This window comes from Sebastes fasciatus, chromosome 7 (genome assembly GCF_043250625.1).
Source record: "Sebastes fasciatus isolate fSebFas1 chromosome 7, fSebFas1.pri, whole genome shotgun sequence".
Lineage (NCBI taxonomy): Eukaryota > Metazoa > Chordata > Actinopteri > Perciformes > Sebastidae > Sebastes > Sebastes fasciatus.
The window spans coordinates 19,446,173-19,464,289 of NC_133801.1; the positions used below are offsets into that span (position 1 = coordinate 19,446,173).

At 40.8% G+C, this 18,117-nt stretch overlaps 1 protein-coding gene across 11 annotated transcripts in view; it reads left to right on the top strand.

Annotated features, from left to right (window-relative positions):
* dock10 (dedicator of cytokinesis 10) overlaps nucleotides 1-18,117 on the top strand; it is a 71,654-nt gene that overhangs the window by 35,822 nt on the left and 17,715 nt on the right. For 10 of the 11 annotated variants that reach the window (XM_074642053.1, XM_074642052.1, XM_074642057.1 and 7 more), the window contains exons 3-31: nucleotides 236-325; nucleotides 1,307-1,389; nucleotides 3,244-3,316; nucleotides 3,605-3,739; nucleotides 4,324-4,458; nucleotides 5,845-6,031; nucleotides 6,925-7,013; nucleotides 8,279-8,362; nucleotides 8,579-8,737; nucleotides 8,867-9,115; nucleotides 9,205-9,327; nucleotides 9,823-9,905; nucleotides 10,019-10,141; nucleotides 10,557-10,636; nucleotides 10,777-10,964; nucleotides 11,103-11,168; nucleotides 11,305-11,397; nucleotides 11,543-11,666; nucleotides 11,768-11,889; nucleotides 12,085-12,168; nucleotides 13,936-14,028; nucleotides 14,238-14,356; nucleotides 14,598-14,667; nucleotides 16,444-16,557; nucleotides 16,785-16,856; nucleotides 17,020-17,166; nucleotides 17,476-17,559; nucleotides 17,648-17,744; nucleotides 17,889-17,921. In XM_074642053.1, coding sequence (XP_074498154.1) covers nucleotides 236-325; nucleotides 1,307-1,389; nucleotides 3,244-3,316; nucleotides 3,605-3,739; nucleotides 4,324-4,458; nucleotides 5,845-6,031; nucleotides 6,925-7,013; nucleotides 8,279-8,362; nucleotides 8,579-8,737; nucleotides 8,867-9,115; nucleotides 9,205-9,327; nucleotides 9,823-9,905; nucleotides 10,019-10,141; nucleotides 10,557-10,636; nucleotides 10,777-10,964; nucleotides 11,103-11,168; nucleotides 11,305-11,397; nucleotides 11,543-11,666; nucleotides 11,768-11,889; nucleotides 12,085-12,168; nucleotides 13,936-14,028; nucleotides 14,238-14,356; nucleotides 14,598-14,667; nucleotides 16,444-16,557; nucleotides 16,785-16,856; nucleotides 17,020-17,166; nucleotides 17,476-17,559; nucleotides 17,648-17,744; nucleotides 17,889-17,921 — 3,199 coding nt within the window. The remainder of the gene's footprint in view (nucleotides 1-235; nucleotides 326-1,306; nucleotides 1,390-3,243; nucleotides 3,317-3,604; nucleotides 3,740-4,323; nucleotides 4,459-5,844; nucleotides 6,032-6,924; nucleotides 7,014-8,278; nucleotides 8,363-8,578; nucleotides 8,738-8,866; nucleotides 9,116-9,204; nucleotides 9,328-9,822; nucleotides 9,906-10,018; nucleotides 10,142-10,556; nucleotides 10,637-10,776; nucleotides 10,965-11,102; nucleotides 11,169-11,304; nucleotides 11,398-11,542; nucleotides 11,667-11,767; nucleotides 11,890-12,084; nucleotides 12,169-13,935; nucleotides 14,029-14,237; nucleotides 14,357-14,597; nucleotides 14,668-16,443; nucleotides 16,558-16,784; nucleotides 16,857-17,019; nucleotides 17,167-17,475; nucleotides 17,560-17,647; nucleotides 17,745-17,888; nucleotides 17,922-18,117) is intronic. The other variant, XM_074642051.1, reaches the window with a different exon arrangement.

Here is an 18,117-nt window from a genome sequence, read left to right on the forward strand (position 1 = left end):
ACATCTTGTCCTGTGATTAATTTAGTTGATGACAGCCTGAACAACACCCACACTTACTAAACATGACATTTACACCTCTGTTCTTTTTCCCTGGTGGTTTTAACTCATTAAAGATTATTATTTTTATGTTAGTGGAAGTGTTTTTTTTTTTTTTTTTTTATTTCAGCCAAGGTGGCTCACCAAGCCATGACACATTATCTTTTGTCATGTTAACGCAATCCTTTTATCCCTTCAGGTGTCCACTGTGCCTCAGGAGAGACGGACTCTCAAGTCGACTGTTCCTGAGGGGGCAGAGCTACAGGCTGAATGTCTGCTGGTCAGACAGGTAAGGAGTGTGTATGTGTGTGTGTGTGTTTTGCCCACGTGTATGACGTGTTTACAGGACTTAACTGATGCCGCTGTGGTTTGGAATGAAAAAGGTTTCGGTGGGTGGTGGTTAATTTTGCCAGTTTATGCTGTTCTTAATATAGGACATCCTGATACCGGTGGAGCAATTTCACCATGCCTCTAAAATAAACTAGATGTGTGTGTGTGTGCATATCTTGATGTGTATTTATGTACCCATGTATGTGTGTGTGTGTGTGTGTGTGTGTGTGTGTGTGTATGTAGGCTCGGTCTATCAGATATTATTTCTCCGCTGGTCGATCTGAATTGAGCCCTGAGTAGATGGAAATTCCCCAGACAGTACTATCACAGCTCACTGGAGAATAATGTGTATGTCTGACTTTCTTTGTGTGTGTGCGTGTGTTTGTGTGTGTGCGCTATCGTGCCTGAGTTTGATATTGTTGCTGATAATCTGTTTGGTCTGTTTATAATTTGTGACATTGTTAACAAAAGATCAAGATCTTTCTAAACAAATGGATTAAAGAAAACAGCAACACAGCGTTCAACGAGCAGACGCAAGAGAGGATGTGAAACTGCCTGTGTGCGTGTGTGTGTGACGTGTGTGTGTGTGTGTGTGTGTGTGTGAGAGAGAACTAACAGTGAGAGCACCCTACTATTTCAACCCCTGAGACAGACAAGAGATCTATTAAGATTTAAAGATATCTTTATTTGCAGATTCCTTGGGGACTTGGAGTCTTAATTCAGTTCCTTTTTTATAATTTAGATACTCTAATAATGAATCCCAGCCTGCACATCAGTAACCTGGCCTCAGGAGAGACGATGTCTGGCTGTACTTTCACTGTAGAGTAGCTTTCTTCATTGTCTGCTGACGTCCCAGCCGCCCCAGGTCTCCCAGAGAGGCCATCATTTTATAAAGTTAATATTTAATCATATTCAACTTAATCTCCCTCCTCTCCTCCAGGCCTGCAAGTATTACAACTCTGAGCTAAATGTGGTCCAGTTCAAGTATGACGACTACGCTGGAGACTACCGCCTGCTGCCCAGGTAATACACTCGGTCATTACTCAGTAACCCGCTCTACTGTGTCTGCTGTATGGGATTTAAAGGAATAGAGAAGCATTTTGGGAAATACACTTTCATGAGGAGAGTTAGATGCGAAGATTGATACCACTTGCATATCTGAGATTGGTATCAACTTCTCCTCTGACTCTTGGCAAGAAAGTGAATACGCACTTTTCACAAAATGTCTGAACCATTTCTTTAACCTCAACTTCCCTATTTGGTGCTTATAGAGCTGGGTATCAAACACATTTTTGGTCTGAAATGCGTCTATAAAAACTGTGGTTCTTTTATTGTCAAGTCCAAAAAGCTTGTTTCCTTACTGTACTGATCAGATAGCTCTTGGTTAGAATTTAAGACAATTTTATTTAGGCATGGTTTGTGTTTATATTTCTCATAGTAAGGTATTGAAAAAGTGCCTTTTTGGAATTGATACTAAAACTCAAAATCTGCACTATTACTGAATAACAACACTACGTAGCCCTAGGTTCTCATGTTAATAAACTGCCATAAACAGACGATTCTCATACGCCGTTCATAGCTATACCTACGAAAAGTAAATGCAATATAATTCGTATAAATTCCACAAAATCAATTTGTATGTAATCCACATGATTGTGAACCTGGAAGTACAAAGAGTAACAAACGCGGCGTAGGCAGGAGGTCGGGAAGCATATTTTGTCATGTACAGTTGTATTAGTTTATACGTTATTTTAATATATGATGATATGGAAGGTTAAAAAAAACGTGGATTCATATGTGTTTGACTTCCTGACTTCATTGAAGTCATGTTGGATTTTTTTCCCTCGTGAACAACCAGACCTAGAAGTAGCCCCTAACATCAAGGACAACCACAATTTGTTACACTGAGGTGGGAGGACGTTAACAAGAACAAGATGTTCGCAGGTGTTGAGTGAGAAAGAAGTCAGAGTGGAAGATATTCCCCTCTAACACATGTTAACTTTCAGAGCTCCCTCGATCCCTTTTTTAAATGTCAGTCAGTCAGTCAGTCAGTCAGTCATTTATTTAAATCAGACTGAGTTTTGTCAGTCCCAGTGAGACTGACCCAGAGCAGCCCTGCAGTAAATTGCTCAACCACAGGAATGTCCCTCCTCTGTCCCATGGGTTGCCACTGTATTCTTTCAGTCAGTTCACATGACCTCTTATCTGACATCCAGGGTGGATTATAAAGTAAAACGCAGCTTAAACGCAAGTTAGAGCACAATCACACCAATTTGAGTTGTCTCTGCAGCTGTGGAATTAAACACAAACACTGTTATATTGTTTATTTATAAGGTTGACGAGATAACCATAAAGGGTAATAAGTCACAAGTTGAGGTGAAATCCACCAGGGAAACCATAGTACAATGGGAATCTACAGCTACTGTATATGTGTGGTTGTCACCGCTGTGATTGATTGGAGCGTTTCTCATCTGTGCAGGCCAATATTAGCATTCCTCTGTCAGTGGCCAGCCCGCAATCACCAGAAATCTTCTAAACATAGTCCCCTTAAGAGATTTTTACGACGGTGACTTTTAGCAGAGGGTGTTTCCAGTGTTCCCCTCCTCACAGACTGCAGCCTAGCTGTCTGCAGCTCACAGCACACACACAAAGGCATATTATCCCGTGGCTCGCACACAAAGACAGGTCAGCCTGTGGAATCAGTGGAGCGGGATGGAGCGAGGACTACCTATTGTCGACTCCTGACAGAGAGCGATGAAGCCGAGTCAGCCACCCACAATCATTTACACCACTCAAATAGAGTGGATTAAACTCCTGAAATCATTTTCTCTTACCATCAATATATTTCACATTTTTTCTCTCCCCATTCCTTTATAGGAAACTGTACAAAGCGGAGAAGCTGCCGTCTCATTCTTTTGAGATTGACCATGAGGACATTGACAAGGACGAGGTCAGTAATGACCATCTTCTGACAAATGCTTTTAGAATGAATGCATTACATGCTGCATACATCCTGTTTAAATTAGTTTACAGCTGCCTCAAAGCTGTTAAAATGTACTTTGCAAGAGCAGTTAGCTGATCACAGGTTCAGTAGGACATTGTTTATGAACTGACAAATGACCATCCTAAAATAGAATGAGTCTTGGAGCCTTTTCTTTATTGATCATCTGCTCCTCCGTGTCAGAGGGATGAATGGAAAGCTAATGGATCTATAACTAAATGTATTTGTGTTTTACAGGACACCACCTCCCTGTCCTCGTCCAAAGGAGGAGGGGGAGGCGGTGGCAGTGGAGGAGGAATCGGTGTGTTTCGGTCAGGCTGGCTCTACAAGGGGAACTTTAACAGCACCGTCAACAATAGCATCACTGTTCGGGTGAGGAAATGAAGTGATGCTCTCACTTTTCATGCTCAGATGTCTCCCAGCTGAAATGTTTTACCTCGCTGTCTGACCTGGTGAACGTAGTTTGAACTTGAATTGTGACTCCTGTTGATGACATGTTTTTACCCAGGATGAGTTTGTAAGGGTGAAGTAGTATCAATATATCAACATCTACATTACTGTTCGTAGGTTAAGAGATATTTCGCAACCACTTTTTATGTTTTTGTGTAATTTTTAGTACTTCGTCTAAACCAGTGGTTCCCAAACTTTTTCACATTAAGGCTAAACTGACACAACTTAGACCAGGATAAGATTTTGTCCCGGCTGTGTCCCCTGTTTTTTTGCTTTTAGATGTTTTATTACAGAAGGTTTATGAAACCCATGACCAAAATAGTCATACATTCTGTCATTGTGTTACTTATTGATTATTATAGTTTGCTGGGGATCCCCTGGAACCCCTTCAAGGAACCCTTTGGGGTCCCCAGACCCCACTTTGTTTAGTTAGTTGCCTAATATGACTTTGTCCTTAAACCAGATTAATGTATTTATCTTAAGGTATGTATCTTCTATCTGTACAGTCATTCAAGAGGAGATATTTCCAGCTCACCCAGTTGACGGATAACTCCTACATCATGAACTTCTACAAAGATGAAAAGATCTCCAAGGAACCCAAAGGGTGCATCTTCCTTGACTCGTGCACTGGTGTGGTACAGGTGCGTTTTAAAGCATTCATATAAGTAAGATCACAACACAATATGCACTACAGTATATCATACATACTGTATATTAATCTCTATAAACAGATTCTGTTTTCACATGTAGAATCTGTAGGCAACGGGACAAGAGTTTGAAGCGTTCTGGTTTACGTTTGTAGTCCGAGAAGTATTGACCAATCACGTTTGAGCAGGCTTTGGTTGAATGCAGTTGGTTGACCAGTCTGTGTGGAGAACAAAAGAGGCGGAACGTATTGGCCGAAATACAAACTGGCAATTGTCTGAAGATGATTTAGCTTTTTATTTTTTTTATAGTTAGCTTGTAAACTAGCTACTTATGAAACAATCCGGTCGTACACGTCATCTCTCAACTCCAAATTCAGTCTCGCGTCTCAAGTTGCTAGTCGGCTACATCAGAACCCCAGAAATATAGCCCCTTGCCCACAGAGGCCTTACCTGGTGTCAGACCGATAGACGATGGGTTCCGAGATTGTTCATACGGTATAAAGACTTGTGTATTTAGAGTAAGATATTGAGGCTTTTTCAGGCTCCCTTTCCTCCCAAATAAAAACAAGAATGTGCTGGATGCAAAAAGCTGCAAAGAAAACACATCTAAACACTTAATTCCATTGCATCAAATATTTTATCTACTGAATTCACAATGACCTTCATTAGAGCATCCCTCTATAAACAAAACTCAGTAGCAGGATAGCGTAAAAAGAGGTGACATTTAACTTAAACCGAGCAACTATTCTCTTTTATGAGGCGTTAAATGGCTGTAAAATGTGGTTCGTAGTACGATAATGTATGACATAATGACACTACTAGCCCATGTCAAGATGTTATTGTGTTGCTTCCAAGCTTCTAACCTTTATATTTACTTACACAGTGACTGACATCCTCATGGGTGCCATTGTTATGTCTCTGCGTGCTGTTTAAAGACAGTTGTTCAGTTTAATTTACAATAATTGCTGGATGTAGTGTATGTGGGTTTTGGGAATTGCAGCTTCTTTTCTCTTAGGAGGACCGCAATGGAAATGGGCTTTTAATTTTATTGTGTTTATGTGTGGTATCCTTGGCAGTTTAATTGTATGTGTATGCAGTCTTGTATTTACCTTTATTATTGTCAAATAAATCCATCTATCTTTAAAGCTACAGTAGGATGGATAGCAAATGTTCCAAACCATCATTTTATTGTTATGATTTTTTACCCATTAGACATTACACTAAGCTAAGCAAGGCTACGTTTATAACTCAGCAGACAGTATCTTCAAAAACATGCGTGTGGAAGAAAGAAAGAGTCACATTTTCCAAAAACAGCACCAAGCTTTGGTTTTGTTGTGTAACCACATTAAGCTATCCATCCTTCCACTCGTCCCCCTAAAGAATAACCGCCTGAGGAAACATGCCTTTGAGCTGAAGATGAACGAGGTTACGTACTTCGTGCTGGCCGCGGAGAGCGAGCAGGACATGGAGGAGTGGATCAGCACGTTGACCCGCATCTTGCAGATCAGTCCTCACGACGGCCCGGCTCCTGACCGCAAGAGTCTGGACCTCACCGACCATCGGCAGGGTGAGACCGGTTTCTGTTTTTGTATTTAGTAATACACAAAGCGATGGATGTAGGGGAGAGGGAACTGAAAAATAGTTGGAACGAGCGAAGGGGATGGAAGCATAAATGGTAATTTAGTGGCGAAAGGGGTATTTAAGGATTGGAAATTTTAGCATAATTCCATCACATGTATAAATCATGGCGCCCTAAAGAGAGGAAATGTAACCTCCTCCTTCGTCTCTCTATAACTAAATAATATCCACCGTCTTGCCATCACCTTAATTGTGAATTTCAGCCGGGTTAAGGGGTCAATCCATAACATCACTAACAGGAAATGAGGCCAACCAGTGACTCCCATCATACCTTGTTATTAAAAAAACGTTACATGGAAGCATAATTCATAAAACTCGACCGTATGTGCCAGCTCTGTGAGAGCTCGGGCACGGGACCACGGCCTGTAACATAACACACACCGACAGAGAGCTTTGAGACTTGGCCCGGTCGAAAAGTGGTGGAATGATGTAATCGCCTCCGCCGTCATGGCTCTGCGGTCTGTTAGCATGCCTCTAAATCAGGCCGCGAGCGTGCGGCGACCTACCATTAATGAGCCATTCTGTTCTGCATGGCCTTTGGGAAGAATTGCTCCAGGCACATGACGGTTAGATTTCTGCAGAAGCCCGCCTGCCTTATTACCCGTGAATACCACAAATGGAGTCATATTTTATTCTGAGATGGATGTATGTCCGCTGTCTCTGGTTGGTGTGTATTTAGTGTACTGCTGAACCTATTTTAGAAAATGATATATGGCCTTTAACCTTTTGGGGAAAATGGACCGCTTAGATAAACATTCTCATCCACTCAGTGTCGTCACTCATAAACCGAAGTCCCTCTGATTGTGTTTGTTCTCCCACCAGATGTGTTCGACCTGTCGTTGACTGACTGCTGTTTACAGGAAAATGAAGATACGACTACAGAGAACGGCATCAATCCAGAGCTAGCAAAGGTCAGCTCTTCTCTTTCAAACAATAATAATATACCTCTGCTGCTACTGCCTGCAGTTACCACTATTATTAATAACTGTACATGCATGCAGAGCACAGCTGTCAGAGTCTATTTAAAGGTACCCTTTGGAGGTTTTGACCATTGGTGGCGCTAATGAGCGATATTTAGCATGAGGAGGCACACAAGCGATACACATTCCTACCATCATTAATAAATGTTAAAGTGATAGTTAATTATAATTCAGTTAATAGGTATTTTAATGTTTACTAATTATTAGTAATGCTGTAATTTATGTTATTTTATCATTAGTTTGTGTAATATGTAATAATTAGTTTGTAAATTATAGATTGTATCATAGCTGATAAGAGACAATTACATTAGTAAACTATTAAAAGTTCCTTTTTGCACACATTATAACATTTTATATACTATATTAAGTATTTGTTAATAATTACCAAATTATTTTTAAACCTTTAATACATTTTTTTGTAAAACATCTATAAACATTACATAGATAGAAGTACCAGTAACCAATTATTAGCTATTGACAAAGTATTAACTATCTATCTACATAATGTTTTACAAAGTATTTATCAACCATTTAACAAGTTATTATAATCATCAGTTGCAACTTTATAATAGCCATCAAAATAATGTTTATAAACTGTTTTCAAACTAATTATTAAGCATTAACAAAGTGTTACAAATATCTTATAATATATTATATAAAATGTTATAATGTGTGCAACAATTAACTGTTAAAATAACAGAAATCTATAGCATTACTAATAATTAGTAATCTTTATTAATTATCATTTTATTGTTTGTACAATAAAATAACTATTAACTAAAGTTAAATGAACTATCAATTTACCATTTATTAATGATGGTTATTATAAAGTGTTTTTTCAATCGATCAACAGTTGGTAATGGTAAAAACTTAGTAATACGTCAGCAAAAGACAGGAAAAAATAATAAACGTGGATGGAGGCAATGCCGATATCCAGATATTCAAAACGTTGGCTTTGTAAATATTTTTTGAGGAAGGAATTTGTCATGTTTTTATCGGCCTCAATGATACACACAGTGCATTTTAGTGAGAAACACTGAACGTAAAAATAACTGCCCTTGTTCACAAAAAAACTCCACAGGCCACCTTTAAGTCCAAGAAAGCTCTTGCTGTTTTTACTGATATCATAATTCACAATTTATTATTTGCATCAAGTTGCTCTTTGACTGTCTTTCTCACCATCTCTTCCCCAACAGTATATCTCTGAGACAGATGAAGGAATTCGTTCTGCCAGGAGAGAAGAGAGGTTGAATCTGTTCTCACTGGACCCGGATACTCCTGTATGTGTTCATTGTTTTTGTATTTTTCAAAACATGACTTACATCATGTTTTGACTTCATGCATTCTTGTACTTTATGACATGAGTCGGATGTTAATGTCACAATGCTGCAGTTTTTAACCAGGTCTCACGAGTACATTTCTTTTAATTCTCGTCAATGATTCCAGCTTGGTAAAAATAAAATAAAGTAAAGCAAACTGTATTTCACCAACCACAGGTTCTGAGGAGCCCAAGGATTGAACATTCGTCAGTTGAGAGCGCACCAGTGCGTCCGTTTGATGAGAAACTGGGCAGAAGGTTCATGATAAACTGCCGATCACTCAACCTCATGCTGCAGGGCTGCATCAACGAGAGTGAAACTGGGCCGGTCACTAATGTGAGGACTAGAAACATGTCAAACATGCTTAAAAAAAATTACTTTTGCATTCATATTTCACTGAAATAAATGGTAACGCATATATATATAATGGAACTGAGACTGACTGAGCTAAATCTGCTCCACTAGATTGAACCCTTCTTCGTTTCGCTGGCTCTGCTGGACGTACGAGAAGGGAGGAAGGTGTCTGCAGACTTTCACATAGACCTCAACCACGAGGCCGTGCGTCAGATGCTCGGAGGCTGCTGTAACGAGACGGGCAGTCCAGCGACGGGGGTCGTAGGTCAGGAAAACGGCCTGTCCTCTCCTGCTGAGAAGAAGCCCGGAGACTGTAGCCTCAGCCTGGACCTGGAGCACTGGCTATGCTTCCCCAAACAGGTACAGAGATGTTACTCCTACAGTATGTTTTATAGAAGGAGAAATGCATTTAACATGTAGAATGACTCTTTCCAATGCTCTCAATGCAGGCCATTTTCTCAGTCACCAACCCCCACACAGACATAGTGATGGTGGCAAGAGTGGAAAAGGTGCTGATGGGAAATATTGCTTGTGGGACAGAACCATATATCAAGAATACAGACTCCAGCAAGGTCAGAAAGTCATTTGTTCATCATTGCTTTGCTCTTTCTCTCTTTTATATTGTCTAATCTCTTGAAGGAAGCTGGGAAAAATGGCTCATGAAACATGCTGTTTAGGGCGTTTATTCTCCGGGAAATGGCTTAATCCACTCAAACAGTTTAAATGCATGACATTTACAAAATGGTTTTCCTGTAAGGCCAGAGTTTATCTTCATCGCTGAATGCCAGTCCGCTCCGGATAGTTTAGAAATGAGGTTTTTTCCGACATCCTATCCAAGACATTTCCTGGCTTCCCCGCTGGCTGTGCTCCATGTGGTCCTTGTTTAAATGACTAAGTGAATCACCAGACATTCAACCTGCTGCCTGTATCAGACAACCTCCTGATTTAGTCTGTCACTCTGTCTAGGTCAACTAGAATTTAGGGCTGATCACACCCCATTGTGTTTAAAATGATCCGCTGCGGTGTCTTGCTAACTGTCCTTCTCTCTGTGCTTGTGTCTCGTACAGATTGTTCAGAAGATTATGAAATCCAACAAACAGTTCTGTAGTAAACTGGGAAAGTACCGTATGCCGTTTGCCTGGTCCGTCAGGTCAGTGCATCCTGGTTGGAGGCTCGGTTGTTGTAAACATTTTAAAATATACTTACCATGTTCTCTCCGCAGGATCTACTCTTTAACAGTATGTCTCTTTCGATCTATTATAGGTCAGTGTTTAAGGACAACCACGGGGCACTGGACAGAGAGGCTCGATTCTCGCCTCTCTTCAAACAGGAGAGCAACAAGATTTCCACAGATGACTTGATTAAGCTGGTATCTGAGTACAGGAGGTAAAGTATACTTACTGTAACTCACTTAGGCGCATCCCAGGCAAGATAAACAGTTCTTACGACAATCTAAGGCGAGACACCCCAGGCAAAAACATCAATTTGGAGATTTTGGGCTATTTTGCTTCTATAACATGTCTTCTTTCAGACTAGTATAAAGAAAACACCCAAAACACACATTTAGGTGTTTATTTTACTTCACTTTGTCTATTTGCATCTGTAGATTTCTCCTAAATTCACCAAACGTTACCATTAGATAATGCTTCATTTGTATATTTGAACATGAAATCTCAGAAAACTGGTAATACAAATTGTCTTAATGTAAGTAATCTACTGGGAAAGTTTCATGGTGATATATATTAGTTACATTTTTTACCGTATTCACCTGTAGCCTTAATTCTAATTTTTGTGTGTGCAGGGCTGAGAAGACCAGCAAACTGCAGACTATTCCCGGGGCGCTGGAAATCGCAGTCGACCACGTTCCATTGGAGCATCCTAGTATGTCCGCTTTTTATGCAACACCTCTCCTCAATCTACGTTCATTCATGTTCTCACTCTGCTGTCTGTCTGCCTCCTCGTTCCCCTCCACTTCTCTACTCTGCCATGTGTTCGAAACTCTCTCTTTTCTGTGCTTTCAGACTGTGTGACATCCTCCTGTATACCGGTGAAGCCCTTCGAAGAGCTGAGCAAACACCAGCCTACTGTGGAGGTGGAGGAGTTTGTCCAGGACACCACCAAGTTCACGCAGCCGCACCGCGTCTACAGGAACCACATCTACGTCTACCCTAAACACCTCAAATATGACAGCCAGAAGAGCTTCGCCAAGGTAACTTAAAAGCATCATTTGAGTGTAGCCTTAGATCCAAAAATCACAAACAACACGCCTCTTGTTTTTTTACATACTTCATATACTTTTATTATTCACAGTTTTAATGGTTAGTTACAATGGTCCTCTTGTTCGCAGGCTCGTAACCTTTCCGTCTACGTGGAGTTCCGCAGCTCAGACGAAGAAGTTGCCAAACCTTTAAAGGTAGATCGCTATCCAAAAACATGCTGATGGGACATTTACTGGCTTTTATACAGCTCCGTTTTCTCCAGTGAAACGCTGTCTGTCATGAGAAACTAACTTTATTTTGCCCCTTTTTCTGTGGCTCCTTATTTTCCAGTGCATCTACGGCAAGCCGGGAGGTCCAGTCCTCACCACAGCAGCCTGCTCCACAGTCCTGCATCACTCCCAGAGCCCCGACTTCTACGATGAGGTAATTGAAGAACCATCACATTTCATATCATTACAACCTGGAAGTGGATTGACTCTAGCTTTAGCAGTCAAGAACATGTTTACAGATACCTCACCAATCTGCAGCATCCCATAATATAACCCACTACATGCTGTTGTGTCCCCAGGTGAAGATTGAGCTTCCTACTCAACTTCATGAAAAGCACCACCTCCTTTTCTCCTTTTACCACGTCACCTGTGACATCAACGCCAAGACGAATGCTAAGAGGAAAGAAACCCTGGAGACACCAGGTGAGCTGGTGCTCGATCTGGAGTGAAACTTTTATTATGCAGCGGGTTATTTTGTGGTTGGTCTTGTCCACCATTCAGTACTCTGTGTTTTGTATTTTTAGTGGGGTATTCTTGGCTGCCTCTCCTCAAAGAAGGCCGTCTGTCATCCCAGGAGTTCAGCGTCCCCGTCTCTTGTAACCTGCTGCCTGGATACCTGGCCATCAAGGAGGCCAGCAACACCAAGGTGAGAAGGAGGAAGGAAAGGGAAGAGGAGGAGGACAGATACAGGAGTGTATGAATATTAGAAATTGTGATGAATAATAAAAACATTAATTTCTGTGAGAAGAAGTGTATTAATCATCGCAGCATGTGATAAATGGGAGTGTTTGAAGCGAGTGAACAATGGGTCGGTGGCATCCTCACTTTCTCCATTTTGCAGAATGGAGCAGATGTGAAATGGGTCGATGGAGGAAAAGCTATCTTCAAAGTGTCCACCAACGTCGTCTCCACAGTTTACACTCAGGTGAGACCATCATCTGGGTTTCTGCTGTCTCTCTTTGTTTTTACTGGCTTACTGATACTTGATGTGTCCAAGGCATGATCTGTGAATGCTGGGATAGATTGTTTCAGCCACTACATCCTTGTTAAAATGAGCCAGAATGAGGACATGCACTGTCAAGGTCTTAGCCTCAAAGAAACACTCAACGCTTAATCCCAGAATTAGATAATTGGCCATTTTTGTAGCTGTTTGATCTCAGCTTTCTCCAGCAGAATTAAAATGAATGGTGTCTGCTTGTGTGGAATAGCAAAATGGACATAAAATGACCATTAGATGTCCCTAAACAAATAAGAGGATTAATGGATGGTAAAAGTCAGGGGTATTCAATTCAAATTCAAAGAGGTCCAGTTACTAGAATCTCCTCCCAGTAAAGATCCGAACCTCATACTATCTAGATTACGTCCTATTGCCTAGCCTACCCCTAGGTCTATCAAATATCATCAGCAACGTGCATGTCCATAACTATTATTTATTGTCAACTTTCAAAGTAGAATACTTTTAACATACAGACATATTGAACTTGTATGGCACTGGAATGGAAAACAAATATATTTTACTATAAATAAAATTAGTATTAGCACAATTAAGTTATGCCTACATTTCATGTAAAAGAAAACAAGAAAGAATCTTCTGAATTAAATTATTAAAAAGTGCCTCTTTTAGAAAAAAATGCAAAGAGAGATTTGAGCAGCCCCTTTTCACTTTATTTTTTATTTTACATTTTTGTTCAACTTCCTGTCTTAGAGAGAGAAATGGGCCTGTGACTGCCCTCCCAGTGGTTTGAGTCTTGGCTTAAATGGAGGTAGTGCCATCATTCTCATGCACATGTGTGGATGCTCATTGGTACTTAGTTTTAATAATGTTCATAGCGGAGAAAGCTGACTCACAGCTGTAAGTCCATCCAAGTCTCAGACACAGTCTGTAGCCAAGGAGTAGCAGGGCATTGCTCTCATGCCGTCATCTCTCTCATGCTGTTGTTCTGTCAGGCGAGCTGTCAACGCACAACAAACATCGATTCGATCGGCGCAATTGAGTGAATCTATTGCCGTATTAACTGGATTAGCTACGCCCGCGGTCCACAACGCTCCTTGAAGATTAAGCCTATTATTTATTCTCAGAAATTTTATCAGAAATTGGTCACGGGTCCAGATAGAACCTGTCTTAGTTTCACTTGCAATACTTGCAATTATAAAAGGCAACTGAAATCAAGTAGATTATAAAGGACATTTAGAATTACTTGTACAGACAAATTAGAAATAAAATAAATACATTTAAAAAAGGACAATTTAAAAAGTAAGATAGAATATGAAGTCATGTATCATAATAACAAAGATAAAGAGAAAACAGGTCTTAAGATGATTCTCAAAAAAATCAATGGATATTCAATAGATATGAATCTCTTCTTAGAACGACTGTCCACAGTCAGTAAAACGGACCCTTTAAACTACACAGAACAACAAAACTTACTATATAGTGTGTTGGCCTCCATAGTACAATCATCAGCCTAAAAAAACATCACAATGAACTAGGTGGTTATTTTATGTCCTTTTTGAAACTATTAAAAATACTTCACTTGTTTGTGACACGGTTGAGACAGTGAAACTGAAAAATGACATAGTGAGGTGCTGAAGTTCACATTTTAGGATTAACTGATACTTTAAAAGGAACCGGCCCACTAAGTGTTATTGCAGATGCTTTGTGCTGATTCATGGTTTCTTCTCTCTGTGCCAGGACCCCCACCTGAACCGATTCTTCCAGCAGTGCCAGAAGAGAGAGCTGGACCTCTCGCTACCTCCTACCTCCGACTTCCAGAACTGCTTGAAGGTCAGAGAAAAGGGACTAAATCCCCTCAGTTTTCATTTAATGTGACCGAGACAAAAACCCAAGCCTTGGCTGCTGAACACATGTCTAATCAGTGCAACACTACTGTACTGTATGCCAGACAGTTTTTTGCCTTTTTTACGGTTTCTTATTTATTTCCACCCTTCTCCACTTCTCCCTCCTCCTACGCCTCTTTTTCCACCGTCCTCCAGGGTCTTCTCAGTATGGAGAGGATCCCAGTGATCATCCGATTTCTGCCAGTGCTCTTCAACCAGCTGTTCAAGGTCCTGACTCAGAATGACGACGACGATGTCACTACCGCCACCACCAGGTAGGCAGCAGCACTACAACGTCCACAACAGCTGGGCTGACATTAGGGTGGGGGCTCAGTGGATGTGGTAAAGCACACAGTGAGGGCAGTGTTTAAAACACCATCTCTCAGTTTTGTTGTTTGATGAATCGTGTATCATAAAAGTCCTGCTATTGAAGAGAAAGAATGAGGAGAAAATGTATGTTTTATTTAATGATAAAGGCTGTAATAATTCAAACTCTTTGTTGCTCTGCGTCTGCAGAGTGCTGGTCCACATTGTTGCAAAGTGCCATGAAGAAAACCTGGATCACTACCTGCACTCCTACATCAAGGTATAATAACATATACAGTATAGCAGCAATACGATGGTGTGTGTTTGGTGTGCTGTTAGAAATCCTTGGAATGGAGTGTGTTTGTATGCAGGGTGATCATATGATAATTATGAAGGCTGTTGTTTTCCACGAAGGACGGGAATCTCTGCACAGACTATTTAATTTCTGAGGCTTTATGTGTATATGTTTGTGTGTGTTTGGGCCAGCAGGAGTGTGGCTAGGGCTGCGTGCCCAGAAAACTGTGCAAACACAAACAGAGAAGTAGGGAGGGAAGACGAAGGAGAAGAAGAAAGGGTGATTGAGCAGGAGGCAAACTGGGACATTCAGCCGGCTCAATCAGAAACACAAGGCGCGTTTGTTGAAAGGGGCGAAATCAGTGAGAGAATTAGAGAAGAGAGCGGGAGAAACCACAAGACCTGTTTCATGTTGGCCACAGTGAAGGAAAACTGCAGCGCCTGGAGAGGCAGTGGCAAAGACGAACGATGGGAGGGGAAGAGAGGAGAGGACCCGCACGGCTAATGGAACCAGGGTTGCCATAGTAACAGATTGGCATGATACTCAGTAGTAGTGGTGCCCAATTTAAACTGCTGAGTGTGTGTGTGTGTGTGTGTGTGTGTGTGTGTGTGTGTGTGTGTGTGTTCAATGAGGAGAGGAAAGAGAGGAGGTTCAATTCACTGTAGCATGAATTGAGTAGTATGCAGGAATATAATATGAATCAAACCTTACACGTCCAAACGGAAAATATTTTATTTGCTTTCTTTCAAGTGTTTTTGTCCATATGCATCTACAGTATTTGTGATACAAGTATTTTGGTAATCCATTAGTTGTTTAAGCTTTACATTCTCTAGTTCCAGCTCCCCAATTGTGAGGATTTGCTGCTTTCCATTATAACCTGAATGGTTTGGGGTTTTGGTTTGTTGGTCGCACACAAAACGACATGTTAAGACATCACCTTGGGCTGTAGGAAATTGTGTAGGTCACATTTAAACATTTTATAGACCATTGATGAATCAATTGATCAAGAAAATAATCAGCAGATTGGGCAGATTTGTTCCATAAAATATCAGTAAATGGTGAAAAATGTTGATCAGTGTTTCCTAAATCCCAAGATGACATCCTAAAATGTCTTGTTTTGTCCACAACTCAAAGATAGTCCGTTTACTGTCATAGAGGAGTAGAGAAACCAGAATATATTCACATTTAAGAAGTTAGAATCAGGGATTTCTGATTTTTTTTTTCTTAGAAAAATACTCAAACCAATTAATCAATTATCAAAATAGTTATTGACTAATCGATTAATCGTTGCAGCTCAAATTATTTCCATTATCACTAAATCTACTCTATACTTTCTCAATAAATCAGTTAATCCTCTGCTCTATGAAACATCCAAAAACACTGAAAAATGATCATCACAATATTCTCCAGCATGCCATTAAATGTCTTGACAAACCGTCCAAAACCCCAAAATATGAAATTTACTATAATGTAAAACAAAGAAAGGCAGCAAATTCTCTCATTTGAGAACCAGGAAATATCAGATTTTTGGGGCATTTTTGCTTGAAAAGCGACTTTAACGTTTATCAAAACAGTTGCCAATTAAGTTCCTTTCACTGGATTTATCAATCACTTAATCGACTAATCGCTGCAGCTCTAGTTAAGAACATGAACTGCAACACACCTGGCATCTGGGCGGGGATCTCTGTTGAATCGATAATGAAAAGAATTGTTAGTATTCAGCTTTTTGACCGACTCCTTTTCCCTTCTCCCTGTGTGTAGTTTGTGTTTAAGTCAGAGGCCCACGGCTTCAGGACAGTTCATGAGGAGCTGGCTAAGGGGATGACCTTTGACCTGAAGAGCAATGAGCAGGCAGCTGTCAGGAATGTCCTGAAGGTTTGTCTCTCTCCTCATTTCCACTCTTATGTTTATTTATTCTAAAATGGAAAGCTTTTATTATTTTTAATTATGGAAACTGTTGTTTATGCCTCTAAGGTCCTAAAGGAAAGTAAATCAGTGCAAAACTCTAAAACAAAATCAATCTGCTGTTTCCATGCTGGAGCGGATTAGACGGATAAATATTGGAGCGAGGTTGACCTTGCTTTGACGTCTCCTCATTTCAGTTCTCCTGGTTCTTCTTTGAGCTGATTGTCAAGTCCATGGCCCAACATCTGGTCGACGCTGACAAAGTAAAGGTAAGGCGGCACACTCTTTTGGCCCCTGGGGTCTCCCATTCCTGAAAACATCAAGTTGTTTAGCCTCTTCTTATTCTTGGTTCAGTATAGCTCCTTTGCATTTGTATAATATGACCTGGGACACAGTGCATGATTCTGTTATGCTGGCTCCTTGTCCCCACAGCTTCCGAGGCCCCAGCGTTTCCCCTCATCCTACCTGAACCGCGTGGAGACGCTGGTGGAGACGGTGTCCGAACACATCTTCTGGAAAAACAAAGACCTGGCAGAAGAGACGCGCTGTGCCAACTTAGCTGTGGCAGCTTTTGTCAAGGTAGGATGACCAGGTGTCCCACTTTACGAGGGACTGCACAGCATTTTTATCCCTTGTTCCTCAAAATTGTAGACTACCTCTCAGCCTCGGGTAATGTGTCCCACATTGTCCCACACAAACATAGTCTTTGTCCCACATTTGGTTTGTTGGGATCTATGTCAAGGTGGGAGCAAAATGTGTTGTCTCGTGGATTTAAAGTATAATGTTCAACATAAAGTGTGTAAACTGTATTAAAACTGTATTAACAGTCTGCAAAATTTATGTCTCTCACTGTTTTATTAGCTGATGTCTCTGTCTGTCTCTCTGCAGCGTTGCTTTACTCTCATGGACCGAGGCTTCACATTCAAACTGATTAGCAACTACATAAACATGATCACTGCTACTGACAGCAAGGTAACAATAACTGGAATTAAATGAAGGTTCCATGTGCAACTAGACACGTATACACAATGCAATAATATCTTGTTTTTGTGTCTGATAGGTCTTGTGTGAGCGGAAATTTGAATTCTTGAGAGAGGTGTGCAACCACGAGCACTACATTCCTCTGAGCCTGCCGTTACCCTCCGCTCGCATCGCAGGTAAGAGCCCGAGTGAGTCGTACCCTGTAGTTCAGTGTGGTAACTATCATACATCGAGTAGCTCTCACTCTCATTTGTCTATTAACACTCTGTCTTTCTCTCTTTCTCTTCCTGTCATTCCCTCTGACTGTTTGTCCATATCAGACCATTCATCCCCAGAGCCACAAAGCTCTCATGGTAAATATGTTAACTCATTCCTTTGTAATGTTGTGTGTGTGTGCTACAGTGGTATGATGATAATGAAATTCATGGGAAACTGGCTTGTCACATTATTTGCTCACTGTAACCAGATTTTTATTCAGAAACGGATTAATTAACTCCCTGATGGAAAGTAAATATTGGTACAAGCATTATTTAAATCATGTGCAGCTCA